This window comes from Mus pahari, chromosome 11, assembly GCF_900095145.1.
Source record: "Mus pahari chromosome 11, PAHARI_EIJ_v1.1, whole genome shotgun sequence".
Classification (NCBI taxonomy): Eukaryota; Metazoa; Chordata; class Mammalia; order Rodentia; family Muridae; genus Mus; species Mus pahari.
The window spans coordinates 68,313,963-68,336,308 of NC_034600.1; the positions used below are offsets into that span (position 1 = coordinate 68,313,963).

The 22,346-nt window shown below is 35.0% G+C and overlaps 1 protein-coding gene across 8 annotated transcripts in view; it reads left to right on the top strand.

Moving 5' to 3' along the window:
* Cdh18 (cadherin 18) overlaps nt 1–22,346 on the top strand; it is an 834,629-nt gene that overhangs the window by 608,684 nt on the left and 203,599 nt on the right. For all 8 annotated transcript variants that reach the window (XM_029544026.1, XM_029544030.1, XM_029544027.1 and 5 more), the window contains one exon: nt 8,399–8,693. In XM_029544026.1, the coding sequence (XP_029399886.1) occupies nt 8,399–8,693 (295 nt within the window). The remainder of the gene's footprint in view (nt 1–8,398; nt 8,694–22,346) is intronic.

Sequence of the window (22,346 nt, forward strand, 5' to 3'; positions counted from 1 at the left end):
GAGAGAGAGAGAGAGAGAGAGAGAGAGAGAGAGAGAGAGAGAGAGAGAGAGAGAGAATGAATCATGTTTTAAAATCTTAGAAACTCGGGAAAGAGTGAATTAATAAGCACTGAGTAGAAATACCTGGGAAATTTGATCAGAAAGGCAGGGAATTAAGCACAGAACTAAGGAATAATGGCTCCAAAAGGATCAGACACTTATGCATCATGAAGTAAGCAGGTGGGACCAGGAACATCTTTTTTCAAGCATTGTAGCACAAGCTTCAGAACTTGCTCTGTTCTTTATCCTTTATTCTTAGTTCATCAGTAGCACCATCTAACTTTATTTCTGTCGTTATTACATTTGTGCTGATATCTTTTGTGTTTATAAAACAAAATGAACCAAATCTTTATTGTGAACTCCAGAATATATATGGAAAATTCTTCTATCTCTCTGAGACTTCACATGGTGATATTTCAATGGACATAGCCACGAACTGTCTCAGAATCCCTCGGGATGTCTGCATTTTACTTAATCTGTCAACTGAACAATTATAAGTTCATTCTTTTTTTTTCAGTAATCATGGTCAACCTTTATCTTGTGCTTGATCCTACTTGCAATTTACAACACAGACTCCTTCATTTTCAGAAATATATATGATAGCAGCATGTTTTACTTCTGTCATTTAGTAATACATTGATCGATTTTTTTGTTTTGTTTTGTTTTAAATCAAATTTCCTCCTATTGGCTTCTGCAATTACCTTTGTTGTCACTTCAATCTCCTTTTCATCTCTTAGTTTGAAACCACAACAATCCTTTATAAGCCTCCCTATTTCATGAATTCCAATTGTGAACTGACATCTACATGAGGCTCTGATCGCCTTGGGCCCTTCCCCTTCCCTGAGCTCTTCTGATCACAAGAGCATCTTAGTTTAGTAATCTTTCACTAGGATTTCTAAAAATGATTCCTTTATTGTGTGAACTCCCCCTTTAGATGAACACTTGTTAAGCGTTATTGCCTCTCTGTAATGTGCTCAAATGGAACGCCTTAGTGTGCCTTTTCAGAATTCTGAGTTAGACTCTTCCTAGTGCTACAGCAAATTTTCTAAAATCCATCACTTAAAAGCATGAAAATGCATTTCTAATAAATTTAATTGACAAAAAGTTCTAGATAGTTCTTACAGAGTTTAAAAAAAAAAAAGAAAATGTTGGGCAGACTTTCTTCCATTTTTATAGTGTCAGGAAAAAATGCATAGTTTGTTGTTGTTGTTATTGCTGTTGTTAGTTTCAAGAGACCCCTCTTTGATTCATGTGTGAGGCTTCATATGCTTCCAAAACAGAAGGACGTGTTGAAATTTTCTTAATTTTTCACTTGTACTAACCTTTGTACTAATCCTGCACGACTAGATAAACTTTCCAAAGTCACAGTGGTGATGCTACTACCACTTCAAATTATCGAAAAATGAGGCTTCTAATATTGTAAATCAAGGTCCCCAACCTGGAATTAGGCTCATATTAAGCTTAATGTTGCTTTTTGCTTCTTTGCCCTCCTATTCCTCATGTATTAATTTACTTCTCCAGTAATAAATATAATCCTGATAAAATGTGAATGATAAATTCATATCAAGATCTGTATTATACTGAGGTTTGCAGACAAATTGTTTATCCATCCATACTTTTCAAAGTATAGTCTTATTTAGTATTACTACATAAATACCTTGTTTAAATACTTATAATTTTTAAAGCTTTTATTATTTTATTGGTTATTTTATTTATTTACATTTCAAGCTTATTTTATTTATTTACATTTCAAATATTATCTCCATTCCCAGTTAAACCCCCTACCCCCTCCTCTGTCTTGCCTGCTTCTATGAGGGTGCTCCACATCCACTCATCCCCTCCTGCGTCAGCTCCCTACCATTCTCCTACCCTAGGGCATCCAGTCTCAACAGGACCAAGGGGCTGCCCTCCCATTACTGACAGATAAGGTAATCGTCTGCTACCTAAGCAGCTGGAGCCATGTGTCCCTCCATGTCTACTCTTTAGTTGGTGGTTTAGTCCCCAGGAGCTTTGAGAGGTCTGGTTGGTTGATATTGTTGTTGTTCTTGTGAGGTTGCAATCCCTTTTAGGTCCTTCAGTCCTTCCACTAACTCCTCCATTGGTCTCTCTGTGCTTATTCCAATGGATGGCTGCATGCATAGGCATCAGTATTGGATCTGACACATTCTCTCAGGAGACAGCTATCCCAGGTTCTGTCAGCATGTGCTTCTTGGCATCAGCAATAGTGTCTGGGTTTGATATCAGCAGATGTGATGGATCCCTGTGTGGGTCAGTCTCTGGAGAGCCTTTCCTTCAGTCTCTGCTCCATTCTTTGTTCCTGCATTTCCTTTTGACAGGAACAATTCTGGATTAATATTTTTTGAGATGACTTGGTGCCCTTATTCCTAAATCAAGGTCTGTATAGGTTCTCTTTCTCCTTTGTTGGGTATTTCAGCTTAGGTCATCACTGTTGGGACCTGGGAACCTCTCAGGTACCACTTATAACATTTTTAAAATAAATTTTGAAAATTTATTGAAAAGAAATTTTAGGACCAGATTTTTGTTTTTCACCAAGTAACGGTTTTGTAGGTACCAAGCTATTGCTAGTATTTAATGTATTTTCTGTAACATGAATTAGTTACTATATAAATAATTTATTACCGCATATGATTATAATTTAATTAAAATATAACACTCTAATGCTACATTTAATAATTATCTGTAATACAAATTACCATGATTTTTATATCTCACATTGCCTTATCAATATTTTTATGAAAAATAAGTATTGGTTTGATGAGAGATTTCTAACATTGCCTATCGACACTTATTTCCTTCTTCCACTGAAATATAAAGATGAGCATTTCAATTACACAAATATTATGTTGATACTATATTACATTTTTAACTTTGTGACCCACCTTTGTAATAGAGCTTGAAGTCCTAACTCAAAGTAACTTTCAAAATTAATGACTTTGCCTCCATGTCCTTAACCTTTTAAAATTATTCGTCTGTAAGGAATCACATATTATCTTGGCTAGCAACCGTGCATTGGAGTGAAAGCTATAAATTTTTAGGTCATGATCCTAATGTGGTCTAGGGAGCATAAATAGTTTTATGGAGTGAATTCATGTGTGTCACGTAAGCTTTGGGAGTGCCATATGTTTCTATTTAACACCAGCCAAAAGACATTTTAAGAATGCAATGAAAGAAAATTGTTCATGTTACTTTCTTGGGTGGCTCCATTTCTGTTTTCCTTCTTTATCCTTAGTTCCTTTTTGTCTGCTGAAGTAAAACTTGTTAGAAATGCTTTATTAGGTAATCACCATATACACAAAGAGTTTGTGTCTGGTAGCACACAAGAATGACAATATTACCTCCTTCACAAAAGTTTAGAATAATAAACATTTATCCCCCCTTCTGCATTTTATATTACCCTCTTATCAATTTTCTATCAGAAGGATTGGTTAATGCAGTAAAGAAATATTAGAGAAAGCCACAAAATGTATCTGTTTCATATTAAAGAATGAGACAGAGATAATCTCTTGGATCAACTGGACCAAATGGGCCCAAATTTGAATTATCCACGTTTCAACGTATGTTTTCCATTTATCTGTATTTTGTAGAAAATACCCTGTGTGTGGCCCGTCTATCATGTACATCTGATCTGTCTGTTTATGTTAGCTGTGTGTAAACCGGTGTTTACTCTATATTCATTTAATAACATATAAACATGACTTGTGAAAGAAATGAATGAATTTTTTACAGAAACCTTCAGCAGCACTATACAAAGAAAAATGTTACTTTCCAAAATTCAACTAACCCAGAGTAACATTTAAAGCTACACACAGATACTATTTTCATGTACTGCAGACATTTTTGGCGTATGTATTTTATTAAGGTTGCTTTTAACATATTTGAAGCTTTTTGCAAATGATTACCATTACACACATATATGCACACACACACACACACACATACACACAAACAGAGACAGACAGAGAAACAGAGATAGACAGAAACACACACACACATACACACAGAGACAGACAGACAGTCAGACAGACAGACAGACAGAAGACAGACAGAGATAGCAAAGGAGACAATCTGGGTCAAGGGATACCAGTCATTCTAGGTCAAATTTAGGCAGAATACATAGACATAAAAATTAGGCTATAGCTTATGTTGTGAAATATAATTGCATGGGAATTCCAAGGACAGCAAGGTTGCTTACATTGGTTTTCTCTTAAAGGCTTATTAAACATCACCAAACTGAGTACACAGTGGATATCTGATTCACTACAATATTCTCAAGGCATAGTTTTAATTTTGCTGCATGTCCAGCAAAAGTTCAGTGACTATGGAATCAAGATATACGTTAAGAAAAAATTATGTCAGAATAAGTAGAACTAATTACCTATACTTTCCAAATACTCTAGTTTAGTTTTAAATTTTTCATGTAAATGAATAACATCTTAGTATCTAATTAGTCAGTGGTCTAGCTATATATTGAATATTCATAATTTTCAGGCTCTACTATTGTTTTTAAATAATATCTGATGGAAAACCATAAACAAAGTAAAAGAATTTTATTGTCATTAGAGTTTACAAAAATCCCTGTGTTTTATGACTCATAATTAAAATCAACCCCCACTCTGTGTGTGCGTCCTTTCTATTCTTTGTTCTAATACTCTTATGCATTCCTCATTTTGTTATCTTTTGTTTCTAAAACCAAATATGGATGCTGTCATCCCTCTTGGTACTTAAAATTTGCTCAATAAACAAAAATCCACAGAACAATGAGTGTGGTTTTCTTAGGCTCAAATGTTAGTGCAGAGTGAATTTGACAATCTAAATAATAACTGAGAAAGTATGAATCAAGGAGAGGAAATCCTGAGTGGATCACTTTAGTCCTTCAGACACAGTTATCCTTAAAATTACATAAATTATTAATCAATGAACTAAATGCTAATGGAATAGTTTCCATAATCGCTATATGGAAATGATGGTTTCAAGATCCAATCAAGTTTGCTAAAAGATTTATCTTCATTATAAAATAATTACCTCCATTATGTAAATGCTCAGGCAAACCGTTATGAATATCTGATGTAAAAAAATCTCAATATATTTTGTAATATTTTGGTGTAACTATTAGTAATGTTATACAATTTTATAAATATTTCTAAATTATCATTAATAAACTAGGATCAAATTAATCACAACTTTTGAGACACACATGATGAGTGGTTTACTACTTATAAAATATCATGGGTTTTGTACCAGATTCATGTCTGAAAAACCATAATCATAACTGTCATTTTTGCTTCACTTTAGCAATCCTTTCATAACTTCGACTCTTTGTTATGTGTTAGATAGAGATGAGGAATGATTAAGTGGATTGCTATGTCAATGATTTTCACTGTCTACTTCATAAATGATAAACCTTCTATGATGTTGAATTGGTTTCTCAAAACACAGGCAGAAACAAATAAGTACACTTTCATACATGCAGACAATGTCTCCATGTACCTCACTCTGAAGCTCTGTTCTGGAATACAGTCACTAATATCTGATGATAAATGGCAGTGGTAATCCTTGCAAACTGTGTGATCCAGAGCTGTTAATCCTTCAGGTTTTTAAAATCAATTAATTAATTTTTTTTACACTCCATATTTTATTCTCCCCCCTGTCCACCCTCCTACTGCTCCTCATCTCATACCTCTTCCCTATGCCAGTCACTGCTTGGATGTCCCCACTCTTAATCCTTCAATTTTAGGAGACATCAAAATAAAACTTTTGGAAATGATCTTGTTTGTTGACTCTAAGTGTTTGCCATGAGTAACATATATGTTTCATGCCTTATGTGTATGAAAACGAAAATAAAAATTGTGAATCACATAACAATAAATACATATTGATTGTTATCATTTACCCAGAAAAAAAATTCCTTACATCTTACCATTCTTTTCTATAATTTATTTTTCAAGTGTCTTATAAGACGTCAGATACTTTAAAACTAACCTTCATGATTTTACTTTACTATGGAAAATAAAACAGTAAGGTGCTATGCAAATAAGGTTAGATATTTTGCTGTTCCCAAGGTCAGAAATAAGTAAAAGATGAATACTTGAGATTATGCAATGAACTTTCCATATAGAGTGATCAACTACAATTCTTCAAAGATGTACAGTTTTGTTTTCACAAACATACGTGTCTTTTCTTAGCTGTAAATCATTCAGCTATTTATCTTCTTTGTGGTGTTAGAAATTAAAGTAGGGTCTTAATTGTGAAGTATTTGTGCTTTATCCTATGCAATTTAGAACAATTCACTTAGATTTAAATGACTAAAATCCAGTTTATTTTCTTCACATGCATTTCAGATTTATTTATTTTAAATTTAAAGTCATATTTCTTAAAAAATATATTTTCTACTGAATTATTTCTAAATGGATATTATGTTTTTGTTCTTTTAGGAAATAAAATGTTTTCATTTCTTTTTATTACCAGATATTATTTATATATTTTTCTTTTTAATTAATTAATTAATTAACTTATCTTTTACACTCCATATTTTATTCCCCACCACCCTGTCCAACCTCCAACTGTTCCACATCCCATACATTCTCCTCACCCCACCTGACCTCTAAGCTCCCTGGGACCTCCAGGCTCTTGATGATTGGGTACATCATCTCTGAATGAATGCAGAACCAGCAGTCCTCTGCTGTATGTGTGTTGGGGTAGGGTCTCATATCAGCTCGTGTATGCTGCCTGTTTGGTGGTTCAGTGTTTGAGAAATCTCAGTGGTCCAGATTGATTGAGACTGCTGGTCCTCCTACAGGATTGCCCTTCTCCTCAGCTTCTTCCAGCCTTCCCAAATTCAACAACAGGGGTCAACAGCTTCTGCCCATTGGTTGGGTGCAAATATCTGCATCTGACACTTTTTTTTAAATTAGACATTTTCTTTATTTACATTTCAAATATTACCGCCTTTCCTGGTTTCCCCTCCAAAAATCCCCCATTCCATGACCTCCCTCTGCTCACCAACCCACCCACTCCTGCTTCCTGGCCTTGGCATTGCCCTACACTGGGACCAAGACCACTCCTCCCATTGATGACCGACTAGGCTATCCTCTGCTATATATGCAGCTGGAGCCATGAGTTCCACCATGTGTACTCTGTGGTTGGTGGTTTAGTCCCCTGGTAGGTCTGGGGGTACTGGTTAGTTCTCTTTCAGCTGCTTGTTGTGTCTTCCAGAGTGCTGTCATGCTAGGTCCCTTTTTGTGAGCACTCCATAGCTTCAATCATAGTGTCCAGCCGTGGGACCTCTCCTTGTGCTGGATCCTTTTTCCACCGGTTCCTATCCATTTCCATGCCTGTAATTCTTTCAGACAGGGTCAGAGTTGTGACTCTGGGATGATATGCCCCCCACCCCCTCATTTGATGCCCTGTCTTCCTGCTGAAGGTGAGCTCTGTAAGTTCCCTCTCCCTGCTGTTGGGCATTTCCCTTTGAGTCCTGAGAGTTTCTTACCTCCTAGGTCTCTGCTGTATTCTGGAGGGTTCCCCTAACCTCCTGTTTCCTGAGTTTGCCTGTTTACATTCTTTCTGCTGGCCCTAAGGTCTTTAGTCCTTTTCCTGGACCCAATACCAGATCAGGTTCCCCTCTCATGCCCACTCCCTCCCCCATCCACTTCACCTTATATTATTAACTACTGCACTACTATAGTTTGTCATAATATTTTCAAAACCCTTAAGACAACAACATGTTTAATTTCTATCCTGAAATTTTTATTTGAAACATTAACACTGTATATTCTACAAATTAAGAAATTAGCATCTCAGTGATAAATCTTTGTTCATTTGAAAAATTGAAAAGTAATTTTAACTTCTGTTTCTCCTACTCACTTTTGCAAGATCTAATGTTAAAAACCATGTTGGTTAATTTTTATAAGAATTTCCTTATGACAATATTATTCCCCAGGCATGGAAAGCAATAGTGATGAGTGGAAACAACTTTTTCCCTTTATTACATAGAATATTATCGATTCCTTCATATTACATAGTGTCATATTGATTTCTTCATATTACATAGTGTAATATTGATTCAGAAGACAGAGGTGATTATTAAGTATATTAAAAATAAAAACCCATACGAACATATGGCTTATCTATTTCTTTAAAAGAGTATTGAATCTCAGAAAATTCAAGATGCCATGTTCACTTCTTGTCAATTGGAGAAAACAAAAGGAAATGAAATGGCTGCTGTTGCATGTGGTTTACAGTATAGAAAAAAAAAACTGAAATTCTTCATCATTTGATAATATCCAGGTTACAATATCATCAGAATATACTCATACTGAGTTCCTCTATGTGTGTTTCCTAGCTGCACTCCAACTCCGACAAAGGTGATGGTTCTGTCAAGTACATCCTGACTGGAGAAGGTGCCGGGACTATATTTATCATTGATGACACCACAGGGGACATCCACTCAACCAAAAGCCTGGACAGAGAGCAGAAGACTCACTATGTGCTCCATGCCCAGGCCATTGACAGACGGACAAACAAGCCCCTTGAACCTGAGTCTGAGTTCATCATCAAAGTGCAAGATATTAATGACAATGCTCCAAAGTTCACAGATGGACCATACATCGTTACTGTGCCTGAAATGTCAGATATGGGTAAGGACATTTATTTTTATCGTGAAAGAAATTCATTCCCATTATTAGTATCAAATAGATCTTTTAAAGAATTACTTTAAATTCATGTATTTCTTTTAAATTTGAGAAAGTTCTAAAATGTTATAATATTTTTATTGCAGTAAGAACATCCATTATTGAACCATACATTATATACTGAAAAAATTCTTAATATGAATGTATAGAAATAGTTGTAATATCTCAAGGGAAAAACCATAGTTAGTTATCATTTGTAATTCTTATTTATTTGAATTATTCTTGAATATGCAAAATTTTTCATGTTATTGGAAAACATGGATTCCTACACATTCAACAGGAACTGCCTTGAAGGCAAAATGCCTTCTTACTTCTTGATACATCCTTTATAGTCATAATACATCCTTCTTAATTATAATAACATTAATATTAGAAGTTACTTCTCATTATCCAATAAATTATTCATAGTTTAACATTTACATATTTATTTCAAAATATACAAAATCATGTTCCTCACTTTGAGATTATTTTAAATGTGCAGTCAGCATAAAGTACACATTCCGGACTCTCAATTTTAGGAAATAAACAAGGAATTAATCTAAGATTCACCTCAATGCATGGCTGTCCTGTAATTGAAAACTCATTCAGTTCTCCAGTTTCTGTGAATTTGTGGGACGCTTCCTTTACTCACTGATTTTTGTGGCTCATCTATTTTGCTCTGTTTTTATTGCAGAGATCAATTTCCTGAAAATAATTAAAATGAAGTTAAATAGTCACATTAATTTTTTGCTGCCTTTGTGAGATTCTCTGTTTTTTTTTTCTTTTTGGAGACATTTTTGGAGTGTTAGGTTTTGCATTTCATTTAAATGTATACATGACAACTTTATTCTGAATTAGCATATTGCAGCCACTGATCATGTCTGTCTGAATGTTCACATAAAGCTCCCTGACTGAAAGAAGAGAACTTCTTTTAGGATTGCAGCCCATTATAGGTCTCCTGAGAGCCAGGTAGCTCTTTAGCTGATGGAGAAAGGGTGGAAATCAAGAGCAAGATGTTCTCAGCCAGAGTCTCTAGGGAGAAAACAATTTCCCAACCTTTTCCCTCTGCACCAGAATTCAGGGACTACCGTTAGCAATTCTTGGCAGATGCTTAGAATATATTCATGCTTATTAGTCTCTAAGGACACTTCAAGAAAAAAAGGGATAAGAGTCTGTGAGCAAAAACTTGAAAATAATTTCCTATTTCTTGCCAAAGGCCCATAGGCCAACATCATATTGCCCAAGTCCCCTTTATTTTACAAACATGACATGATTTTATACACCATCATTTGTAAGAAATTTGCTGGTAGCCTTCCAGTGTCTGATAGAGGAGGATAAGAGCAAAAATAAAACCACAGGAGTCATATGGAGATAACTCTAGAGGCAATGAAATAGACAAAATCAACATCAGTCCAAGGCAGTTTTCAGTCCAAGGCAGTAAACTGGAGCTGTTTCGGGAATACAGCAGAGAGACTTGAGAAGTAGAGTTATTATGTTTCTATTAAAATAAATTACAACAAAAATCCACATATGCCCTAAAATAATAAATGGTCACCAATTAGGCTTGGTTATCATCTTGGTGTGAGAAAATGTAACAAGTTCTTAAGGAATAAGCAACCTGTAGAGACGATATTCTTAAACATGCCATGGAAGCAAGGTATATCCCCAAGAACAAAGAATAAAATGTGCATAGAGAGAAAAATGCTATTTTCCCATTTCAGAGGAAGAGGTGCATGATTTATAACTTTCATGGAAATTCTAACTTTTAGGGAAACATCGTTCAATTGAAATTGGGAAAATACTAGTATTGTTCAAATGCCTGAATATAAAATCAGAACTTTGAATAGGGAAAGGGAGAAACTGGAAATGATTGAATGAAAACAGAGATCTGAAACAAATCAGTAAATTGATAGCGTAAGATAACAATAATGATGAACGCAGAAACAGACAGATATACATATATGTGAGCAGAGTCTTAGGTGCAAATCAGTATTTTTGAGTTCAAGAAAGGATCCTGGGCATTCTAAATAAAGGTAAAAAGGCAATGTGGGAATATCATAGTTAAGGCTGTGAATTCAAATTCAAGAAATGAAAATACTTCCAAGCTATTTCCTCAAGTTTGAAGTATTGGTAGAATAAGGAACAGCTTATATTCTGAAGTTGTCAGACAGGAATGTGGTTGTGGGACAAAACTTTAATTTTTGAAAGTAGTAAAATAACTAAGACAGTTAAATGCTGTCTCCACACTGGATGGTCCCAGGCAAGGATATTTTTTATGATAGTAACTTATTGGAGGCCAGATGCCAAATACTAGAAATTATATTTTATTAATCTTTTTTATAAGCAGAACTTCATTATAGTGACAAATGGGTGTATGTGCATGTGTGTGTGTGAATGTGTGCATTTGTAATCATCCTAACAAACAATTTACATTGTACTCTAATTATATGGAGGCTGATGCAAAAATGTCTGTGTGTGTGTGTGTGTGTGTGTGTGTGTAACTTTTGTTTTATATTATGTGTAACAATGGAAGACATAGGAAGATGTAGGGCAAAGACTGAACGAATGATCACCAAAGTCTGGCAAACTTGACACCTATCATGTAGAAAAGAGTCAACCCAAGATGCTATTAGTGGTATTCTCCTGTGCTTGCAGACAGGAGCCTGGCACAGCTGATAGAATCAGATGCAGAGACCCAGAGCCAAACATTAGGCAGAGCTTGGGACTATTTTGAAGAGTGAAAGGGAGGATCTGGAGGATACTGAGCTGGAGGGGTCAAGGATACCACAAGAAGTCTTACAGAGTCAACTACCCTGAGCCCATGGAGGCACATACACTGAATCACCAACCAAAGGGAATGCATGGGCTAGACGTAGTACCTACTTATACATAGCAGATGTGCAGCTTGGTCTTTATGTGGGTCCCGAAGCAATTGGACAGTGTGGGCTATTTCTCTTTGCTTGCCTTTGGATATCTTTCCCAAGCTGGGCTGCCTTGTTTGGCCTCAGTGGGAGAGGATGCACCTAGTCCTCTTGAGAATTGATGTGCCAGTTCTGGCTGGTAACCATGAGGGGGTCTCCCCTCTCTGAGGAGAAGGAGAGGGGGAGTAGGAGGGGTGAGATGTGAGGGTGGGACTGGGAGGAGAGGACAGACAGAGAAGGCAGTCAGGGTGTTAAATAAGCAAATTAATGAAAAAACAACAACTAAGGAAAAGTGGAAGACAAACTGTCAACTCTGATTGCAGAAATAAAATGCTAATGTACTGCAATGAGGGAGCATCAGCATCAAACCACAGCCAGACAGACAGCTCACTTCTGTCCTTGTAGACTTCGCAGATCGTGGTTTATTGAGAGACCTCCAATCATTCGCATCAAAAACGTCTTGTGATAAGTCTTGTGATAATTTAAACATTAAATAGAAAAACTTTAAATCATTGGGAGGCACGCTATGTGGCTCTCAAAACCTAAAGGATGGATTATTTTTTAGAAAGGCAAGTTTGTCAATTGCACTGTGAGGGATTCCAGGGAATGAAATCTGATGCTGAACAGCGAGAGAATTGTGCTGCAGTCCTGAGTGTGGAGATCTCTGCTCAGTGAGCCGGAGAGTTCATTGCAAGCTGTCTCAGTACTTGGCACTTCACAGAAGGGCAGCCTTCACTATAAACAAATGTCATCCTTCTTCCTTCTTGACACACTCTGCCTGTTATCTAACCACTGGAGAGCTTTCTCTCCAAGCTACTGAAGTACCATTCAAATGTTAACTTGAGTTCAGGCCTCTCACTAGCCCAGTGCTTGCCAATTACACCAATGTTGCTCTCCAGAAAGTCCCAAGGATTTTGCTTGTTTCTGCTTCTCCAACATGTGCTGCTCTGTTAAATTCATGTGGCTGCTAAAGATAGAACTCAGGCTTTTGTGCTTTCACATCAGGCACTTTACAGTCTATACTGTCTCCTGGCCATATAAAATAAATATTTTCAAGTTTCTATGGGGGAATATTAGTTAAAGCCTTGAATCTAATCCTGACTCCAAAGGAATAGGCAGAATGACTTGCAGTTCTGATTAGAAGCGGAGATGCTGCTCACTTTTAAGAATCTTGGTTTGTTGTTGAAACATGAACCTCTAGCATCATGTTTCCTTTCTCTTACCCACAGATTAATTATGATTTCAGATAATTTGCTATGACAGAAAATTTTCTTTCTGCTTGAGTGCAGCTAACAGCATATTTCTCATATTCGAATCATGCTTGTGATCAAAATTATTTGTACCCACGGAAGTTCTAATTAATATATTAATGAGATTTGCTCTTTTGGATGTAGTCTTTCTGCTCTGCAAAGTATCTAGAATTCTTCATGACAAATTGGGCAAAAATTTGCCAGAGTCTGTGAGGGTAGGTCACCATAGCAACTGTGAGAATGATCAAACAGACAACTACAAGGAACACTTGTTAAACACTTGCTAAGTGTCAGCAATCTCCTATGTTTACAATAATACTGTGTATTTGTCATAAATGTTATCACAGTGTCAACACGATGATTATTCTTGGTTTACGGGGGATAAAAATCAAATGTAGAATGGCATTGTCTACAATAACATGTTTATTAAGAAATGCATGAAAAACTTTCTAAGTTAGGTATATCTTTAGGTCTTATTTTCCTTTTTTAAAAACAAAATTAAAAACTGAATACATATTATTTGTAGGGCAATTCCTTTAGAAAATTTCCAGAAGCACAATGGGAGTAATATAAAAGAGGAGGGTTGGGGAACCAAGTTTACGGAAATGAACTTTATGACTCATTAAACTGGATTAATTTATTACTATTATATCCTACTGACTTACCAAATATTTGGAAGATAGAGTTTTTTATTTCTAAAAGATAAACTTAGCCCAGGGATACAAAAAGAGAGAAAAATCTTGTATATTGTACTAATGCAGTCATATGGGGATATAGTTTTGAAAAAATTAAATTTTATCACTATTTAACACTAAGGTGTGTGTGTGTGTGTGTATATATATATATATATATATATATATATACTGAGTTGGGAAAAATTTTGGATTTTTATTATTATTATTTTGGATTATTGTAAAATTCTTAATGAAGTCACAAAATATTAGTTATAAAATATTACTTTTAATGGTAGTACATCCTAATAATTTTAAAGACAATGAATAGGCCAATGAATAGTGAAGTCACATTGAGTAAAATCAGGATCGGATTTTGGATATTGAGAATGTATGCATTTGCCTTACAATAATACAAAAAAGAAACCAGATCTATGCAATAATGTTATGCCTACACGGTCACTGTTTAACAGCCCTTATCCTCATTTCTCTACCCAGGGACAATGTAACAATTACTTACCCTTTGTACCCTGAGAAGCCATGCATCTCTGGGTTCACCAACTCTGATAGCAAAGAAAGCGTCTCTGAAGTCTGAGTACCCTTTAGCTAGACATACAGACACAAACATTGTATTTATCTTTGGAGCCATGTGAATTTATCTTCACAGTAGTAAGACACACACTGTAAGGGCTAATGCCTTCTAAGCCATAAAATTTTGCCAGTATCAGGCTTCCATATCTTTTGCCTCATAGATTGTTTAAGACACGTACAAACAGAAATCGAATTGTTTTTTGTAAAATGCTCTCATACAATGCTTCTTCCTACTTGTGTAATTTACACATTACGGTTTCTCCTGTTACCATATTTGAGGTCAGTGCAGTTACAAGTCTTGATCATTTGAAGATGCACTCCTCACGGTAGGATGTGTTAGCATCCTTTCTGGCCACTAATCCCTGGTTTCAGTAGCATCCCTCACACTGTATAAAAACTTGATATTTCCAGATATTGCTAAATATTCTTAGAAAGAAAATTTAAGTCATTCTCATTTACCAGCTGTGAATTACTAGCCAGAAAAATGTGCAAGACAAGGAAATGACAAAAATGTAGAAGCATGAATAAAAGAATATATTGTATAATTTATAACTCCATACAAAGTGAATTCCATAATGCTAGAATGCTCAAGTCATCTATTTTTATAACCAAAGAAATTTTACATGCAAATTTCATGTTGAAATATTAATTATCATATTAAAATACACAATGCTATATAATAGGAACTAAATCATAGATAACATGAGGCTATCTTGGCTGTAGAACAAAGTGCAGTGGTTTGAGTAGTTGGGACAAGATAAAAAGAAGTTCAGTTTTGTAACCTTTATTTAGATTACATACATTAAATATCATGGTCTAGTGATGGGCATATGGTTGCATTTATAGGCATATACTAAGTGCATATTACTAAATTTACACATATTTAATAAGTTTTGATGGAGTGAAATGTTTGAAAATATATTATTGCATATATACTTTTTATCAATTCAAATTTAGAACTCTTTTCCTTTGTTCATTATTGCAAGCCATCATGTAGGTAGTACTGATGACTATCATAATCCATTTCCATTGTCAAATTCATGCGTGAACCTAAGTAATAATTAAAAAGTCCAAAATGACCTCACAGTGCAGAATGTACAAAATCATTTAGCTCTCTCAAATGATGACTTTGCTGATCATGTCAAGTAAGTTAGAGTACAGTGGTGGAGAGCTTGAGGGACTGAGGAATGAGCATATTTTTAAACGGCAAGTCTCCAGGAAACTAACTCTGGTCCCACAAGAGCCACTTTAGTTTCTTTAAGACAGTGGCTACCCCAGTGACTTAATGTCATCTCACTAGACCTCTATTCCTGAAAGTCCCCTCATGTCTCAGCATCATTGCACTGGGGACCAAGCTTGCAGCACATGAGCCTCTGGAGGTTGTCCTCTAATGGAGCAGAATCATGGCAACCTTGAACTCTTCTCCCTCTCACTCTTTTTAATGTATGTTTTTTTTTTCATTTCCAATATCTAAGAGGTTAACTTTTTTAATAGTCCACATTATTTTTATACTTTTGTAAACTGTCTAGTCATTTAACAACTGACACTAAAATGTGACATATTCAGTAATATGGTAAGCCACAGTGAAAATGAATAGTCACCATTGTATAGAGTAGTACTGGTTTTTTGAGTCAGAGGTAAGTGAAAATATCATAGCTGAGGAATAAAAAAGGGGGGATTATTAAACAGTATTTAAGTGATATTAACATTCTCATAGGAATGCTTCTTAAATGATTAAGATATCTAGTTATTGGAATAGGTTATAGAAATAGGGGTTATTAATCTATTATATATAATGTAAGGAATTATCAGTATACCATTTACCAACTTTAGGTTCTATGGAACACTGAAACGTTTTCACGTATTTAAAAGACAATTTGCTTATAATTCTTAAATCTGTTGTGTTCCTTATGATGGGTGATGTAACTCCAACCTTATACCTCTTCTTGTCTTCATATTTCTCCTCCAATCTTAAAAGCACAGAGCCTATTTGTGTGTTTCTTGTTGCCCAGCAACCATAGGCTGCAGCTGCTGTGACTTTATTGCCCTGTTTGTTGGGACCTTGATTTAGATCAGCAGGAGCATCCTGGGAGCTTCATTCTGGACACCTGCCAGGATTCAGGCAGTCATATTCACATAGGAACCCTAGGGACATAAACGTGGGGATGATATGATATTAGCAATAGGAGGCTTGTATTACAGTTCACTTGATAGATAGATTGTACTTGAGGATTTACAAGGTAGATCTGAAGAACCACTCACTAATTGAACAACAACAAAAAAATCTAGTTATGTAACTTCCATTTTTTTCCTTGTTTCTTTCTTCTGATAACTTTTCTTAAATGTGAGTTTGCTTTCATCTTATAGAAAACTGATTGAGTTCATTACTTTCACTGTGACCAAGTAGCCTACAAGAAACTTAAAGAACAGTTCCTTTTGGCTCAAAGTTTAAGGGGATACAGTCCATTATGGGAAGGAGACCATGGCATCATGACAGGAAGGGAGATGACCGCACTATGTTCACAATCAGGAAGTAGACCTGACTTAGGATCATTAATTTTGATATCATTCTTCCAGGCTGGACGTTAGTAGCTCACATAGTCAAGCAAAGCTTTTATCTTATTTCTAAGATTCCACAGCTTCTAAAGTAGCAGCACCATTGATGGATCGTGTTTGTAAGCACAAGAGCTTACATGGTGATGTTTGACATTCCCCAAACAAAATAAAACATGTGGCCCAAAAGCAATATTCATTTTGGATGTTTACAGCTCAGTAGCCAGAATATTATTCTATGGGGTCACATACAATCTGCTTTTATTTTCTCAAAGCTCAAACTGATGCATCTTTTGCAAGTGGAGCTTTTTGACTCTGTTGTCTTGTTTGAGGTCCAAGCACATGCCCTGACAATAAGTCTGAAGTTTGGCTCCACTAGGAAAAGAAACAATGAGTCCTCCATCACTGGGCTCCTGCGGTAATGTTTCCATGCCTGAGGGAGAGCTTCAGGGATTGTGTTTTTAATTTAAAATGTTTGTATTGAAAGATGTTTCTGACAGAAAGCAAAGGCTAAGCTGAGAATGGAAGGAAATATTTGAAGAGGAACCTCAGGGTTCCTGCAACTAGTTCATTTTAGTCTGATTATTTTTCTAACCATCTGTCTTAAAGCAAAACATTCTCTCAATACTCGTTTTATACACTTTCCACAAACATTTCCATGCTGAAAATGATCTTTTTAGGATTACAGACTTAATATATACAACTTGTTATCTGGCTATCTGGCTAATTTTCTTGTAACTGAGTTGGGTAATGGTATATCTAAACTTTTCGTATGTATGAATACGTCTTTTAATTGTAAATTGAAGAAGAAACAAATAACTCAGGCTAACCTCTCACTGCTGGTAAAAGGTTGAGCTGAACTAGTGGTTTGGATTTCAATGTATAGTGAACTTTTCATGTTCCTTTTACCTTTGTAGAAAACTCATAGAACGCTTTGATAAAGTTGAGCCACTCATAAAAACAAATAGCCGAGTGGAACAAAAAACTCTGTTCTGCATTTTGTGGACCATATTAACCCAATGTGTGGACTCAAATTAAACCCATATATAGTGTTTTTATGTGTTATAAAGGATTGCTGCCATATGCACACACTTCTTTGTAGAAATTCAAACACACTTGTAACAAAAATATGAATACTATAACCCAAGGCAAGCTGAGAACAAATTTAATGATATTCAAAAGATGTACTCAATATGTTTATTTACAAGGCAAACTCTTGGATACATTTCTTATTGAACTAGGAGCTCACTGGAATTCAGGATAGCCTAGAATTCTTCTTGCCTCTGCCCCATATCCCAAAGTGTCAGAATTACATCTGTGTATGTAGCCATGCCCAGCCTTAGCATGGGGGCAGAGATCTCTGGCCCTTATCGTGTTCATTAAGAGCTGTTTCCCATGGAACCTATCTCTAGCCAGTTGTTTAGTTATCACGATAAAATAACTTTATTCTTCACTCAAATTTAGTGGTTTTTAAATTTAACCTAATATTTACCTAGAGTAATACAGTTGAACAGATTTACGTAGTGATGGACAACTGTGTAATTCTCCCTGAAAAAGGAGCTCTTGGCTACTAAAATAGTTTGATTTAACCTTATTTACTAATGCTCATAGTATGAAAAATTACTTTTTCGAAGTTTATAAATTTAAGGAACCTCAGAGTCATCATGATAGAATGAAAACATTTTCACTTGTTTTCAGGGGATATGTTATAAACACTTTCTTATTTTGACATTTTAAGTTAAAGTTTCCAACAGCCCATTACCAGTCAACATGTGCTCTTGTATTTACAAGGCTCGCTTAAAAGAACATTCACCATTATTACACACACACAAACACACACACACACACACACACACACACACACACACACAAACTTTTACCATCTTCATTCCATTTTACTGTTTTTGGTGCTTCTGTAATTTCATAATACGCTATCAACTATTGGTATACTACATTCTGTATTTCATTTTGTTTTCACATATTTATGATAAATATTCCTTTTGAAATATCATCTCAGACATGTCCAGATTACATACATACATACATACATACATACATACATACATGTGTAATGTGTTTTGTGTATCAATAACAAGCAACACCTATGTTAGAGAAGCTATAAAGAGCAGAATTTGTATTCTCCCTCACATGTCCATGCACTTGGTGTAATTTTGCTACCTGTTGATATTTCTCAGGGACACAGGATACTGTGTAAACTCCCGCCTCAATGGCAAAATAACTATAGTATTTCATTGTCAATGCACTAATTAAAAATACTAAAAAAGATTTGAGATCATGTTCTTTGTTATGACATTTTAAAACAGACCGGAAATTTGCATCACTTATTGTTTATATAAACTACATGTGATGTCCCTTCTTTTTCCTGTGATGAGAGTGATAAAAATTCACACCTGATATCCAGTTATTTAAATGTACAATTGTATATTTGAAGTACTCTGTACAGAAAATTATCACCCGGATTAGAGTGTGGGTTCATACATGCAATATTTATTTAGGTAATCAAATTATAGCCACTTTTATCTTACTCTATCGATCAAACATATGAATAGAAGACAGAGACATAGGCAGATAGATAAGAATATATATAGATTTAGACAGTGGCCAAAATTTTCAATCCTATGAGGAAATTCTAAGGCACAAAAACATCAATCTCTTAGGTCCACCTGTGTCTCTCAGTTGAACTCTGAGGATGTATAGTGAGTGAGTATCAACCTTGTCAATTTTGTTCATCTACTCAAGGAAGTAACTCTTAATTCTGAGTCTTTCATTTTTATTTGTTTCATTTCAGTTCTTAGTTTGACTATCTCTTCTCATGTATGATTTTGGATATTACTGGCACTTGTTTTCCCAAAGTCTTCAGTTGCAACATTAAATTACTGATTAGATATATTTCATTTTATTGTAAGCACTTAGTGATATAAACACCTCTGAGGACTGACTTTATTGTGTCTCATATGGTTTAGTGTATTCTGCTTTTTTTTTTTCATTTAGTTCTGGAAATTTGTAAACTTCCCTCTTGATTTCATCACTGGCTCAGCTGTTTTTGGTAGTATTTTGTTTAGTGTTATGGGTTTTGTTTCTATTTCTCTTTGATGTTTCTGTCACAAATTTCTGTTGCTTTTATTACAATTAATTTAATTTATTTGATTTAGGTCATTGTGCTAAGTTGAAATGCAGGGTGTGATTTCAGTTTTCCTATAGTTCTTAAATGCTGTTTTATAGTCTAATATGTGTTCAATATTGGAAAACTCCCATGGACTACTGAAATGATTTATAAAAAATGGATCCTGTGTTCTCATCCAATCAGTTACTCTGTGTATCTACTGCTTATATTCAGGCAGTGAAATGTATGTATTAATTTCTGAAATATTGATATTCTTGTGTTTTCAGGTCTTTTTTGAGTAATTATACTAACATATTTGTTTCTCCTCTATGACCAATTGGATACATTTGTTTTGCTCTTGTTATTTAAATAATCCTTCTTGAATTCTTTCTAGAGTTGTACAAAGAATTCTGTCCCCATAAATTACTTTGTTTTATCATAGAAGGTTTTCATTTGTATTCAAAATCCCTAGTTACTTTTTTTCCTGGGCTGAAATATATGAGTTAACAACTGTGGTCTCTCATGACATAAAAAAAATGTTTACCTTCTATCTGGCTTTCAGGCTTTTCTGTGAATTTAGTAAATACAGTGTTATTCTAGTAGTCCTTCTTTTAAAGACGATTCAACCATTCTCACTTGCAGAGTTTGTTAACTTTGATTACTCTTTATTTTAATGTTTCAACTATAATAAGGCATGGAGAATTTCTGTTTCCCTTCGTTTGTTCATTCCTTCCTTCCTTCCTTCCTTTCTTCTTTTTGCTTTTTTTTTCCCCATAATTTCTTGTCTACTATGTTCTGTCGGTCTCTTGCAGCTAGACAGGCATCTCTTTTTTCCAGATCTGGAAAACATACCATTTTATAAGAGACCTATTTGTGTACCTTCATTACAGTTTAATCTTTTTTCTGTAATCCATTTTATATCTTTTTTTGAAATACCAATACTTCCATTCAATTTTTATTGACTTTTATTGAGTGATCTAACTCCAGTAATTAGCATTCTATCCCTGGCTCTATTTCAGCACATCCTTTCTGTGGGTGAGACTTTCCACTGAGATTCGTAATTGATTCCTTCAATTTTTCATTTATAACATTGTTCCAATTTAGGTTTTCTTTAAAATATAACAAAACCCTATTTTTACCTGTTCAATTTTTCTTTTCTTATTTTGATTTTTTCCTTTGGTTTTGTCTTTTATCATTTATTCACCATTGTTCTAATCATTGTTTTGAGCTGTCTTTAAGTTTGTCGACATTATTTTCAATACTGGCTATTACTGTGGGATTTGTATTTTTGGAACTGACGTGTTATTTTGTTTTTACTCAATGGTTTTTGGTTTAGATGCAGAGTTTGGTTGTTGTTGTTGTTGTTGTTGTTGCTGTTGTTGTTGTGTGTGTGCTCAAATCAGCCTTCTTCTTTAAGATAAAACTATATCATCACACAAGATTGATTAGAGGATAATTTTAAAATTTTGTTGCATGGACCTAAGTTGGAAAGGGAAATTAGAAACAAGCAAAATTATTAGCTATTAATCAAATATTGATCATTTGTAGGCCATTGTAAGGAGGACTATTCTTTGTTTCCAAGAACAAACTAATAATTATTATCTAAACTCCACTGAGTCTGATTTTTAGAAGGAACTAGTTTATGGATTCTTCCCAGTAGATAATAAAAAATAATGAATCAGTTACCTGTGCTATTACTACCCCTTATGATTCTGTATTTTATATGTACCGATTGTCTGACCATGATCCTTTGTGTTCTCCATCTCTAATTTAACCTTAGACAAAATAATTCATTACTCTGTAAAAGAATGGCAATATACTATATATAATACAGTGGGACAGATTTTTATATTAAAATTTCTGAGGTTGAAAACTTGGGTGAATTATGGTTGCTCTCAATGCAGAATGCAAATTCTGAGTAAGGCTGAGAAAAGCACTAACATATAAGTGTAAACATAGACATTGAACAGGTAGCTTGACAATATGTTGTTTTATCAAGACAGAAGTAGACAGTTCCCTGGTAGTTACCATGAGCTTCAGAAGTCTGGGTTATTGACTAGTTAACATTGCAAAGTCTGCATTCCTTCTAGCAGAGGGGCCAAAGGAACGATCAAAATGCAGTTACTTATCATCATAATGATGATAAGGGTATTCAGGATATTGTTGCAGTCAGGGTTCAACAATGGACAATGGATCCTTCTCTCCTAATGGCCTGGAGAGCAACTAATTCCTTTTTATCAGATTGCTTTATCATGACTTACTCACTAAGTGAGGAATGAATTATTTTCGACACTTGGGTTATTTATTCTGCCTTTATTAATTTAAGAAAAGCATTCTATCCTAGAGAAAGTACCCAAGGTGTTGTAGGGGCCTGCTTCCCTGTAGGTGCAACAACAATATGAACTAACCAGTACCCCCTGAGCTCGAGTCTCTAGCTGCATATGTAGCTGAAGATGGCCTAATCAGCCATCATTGGGAAGAGAGGCCCCTTGGTCTTGTAAACTTTATAT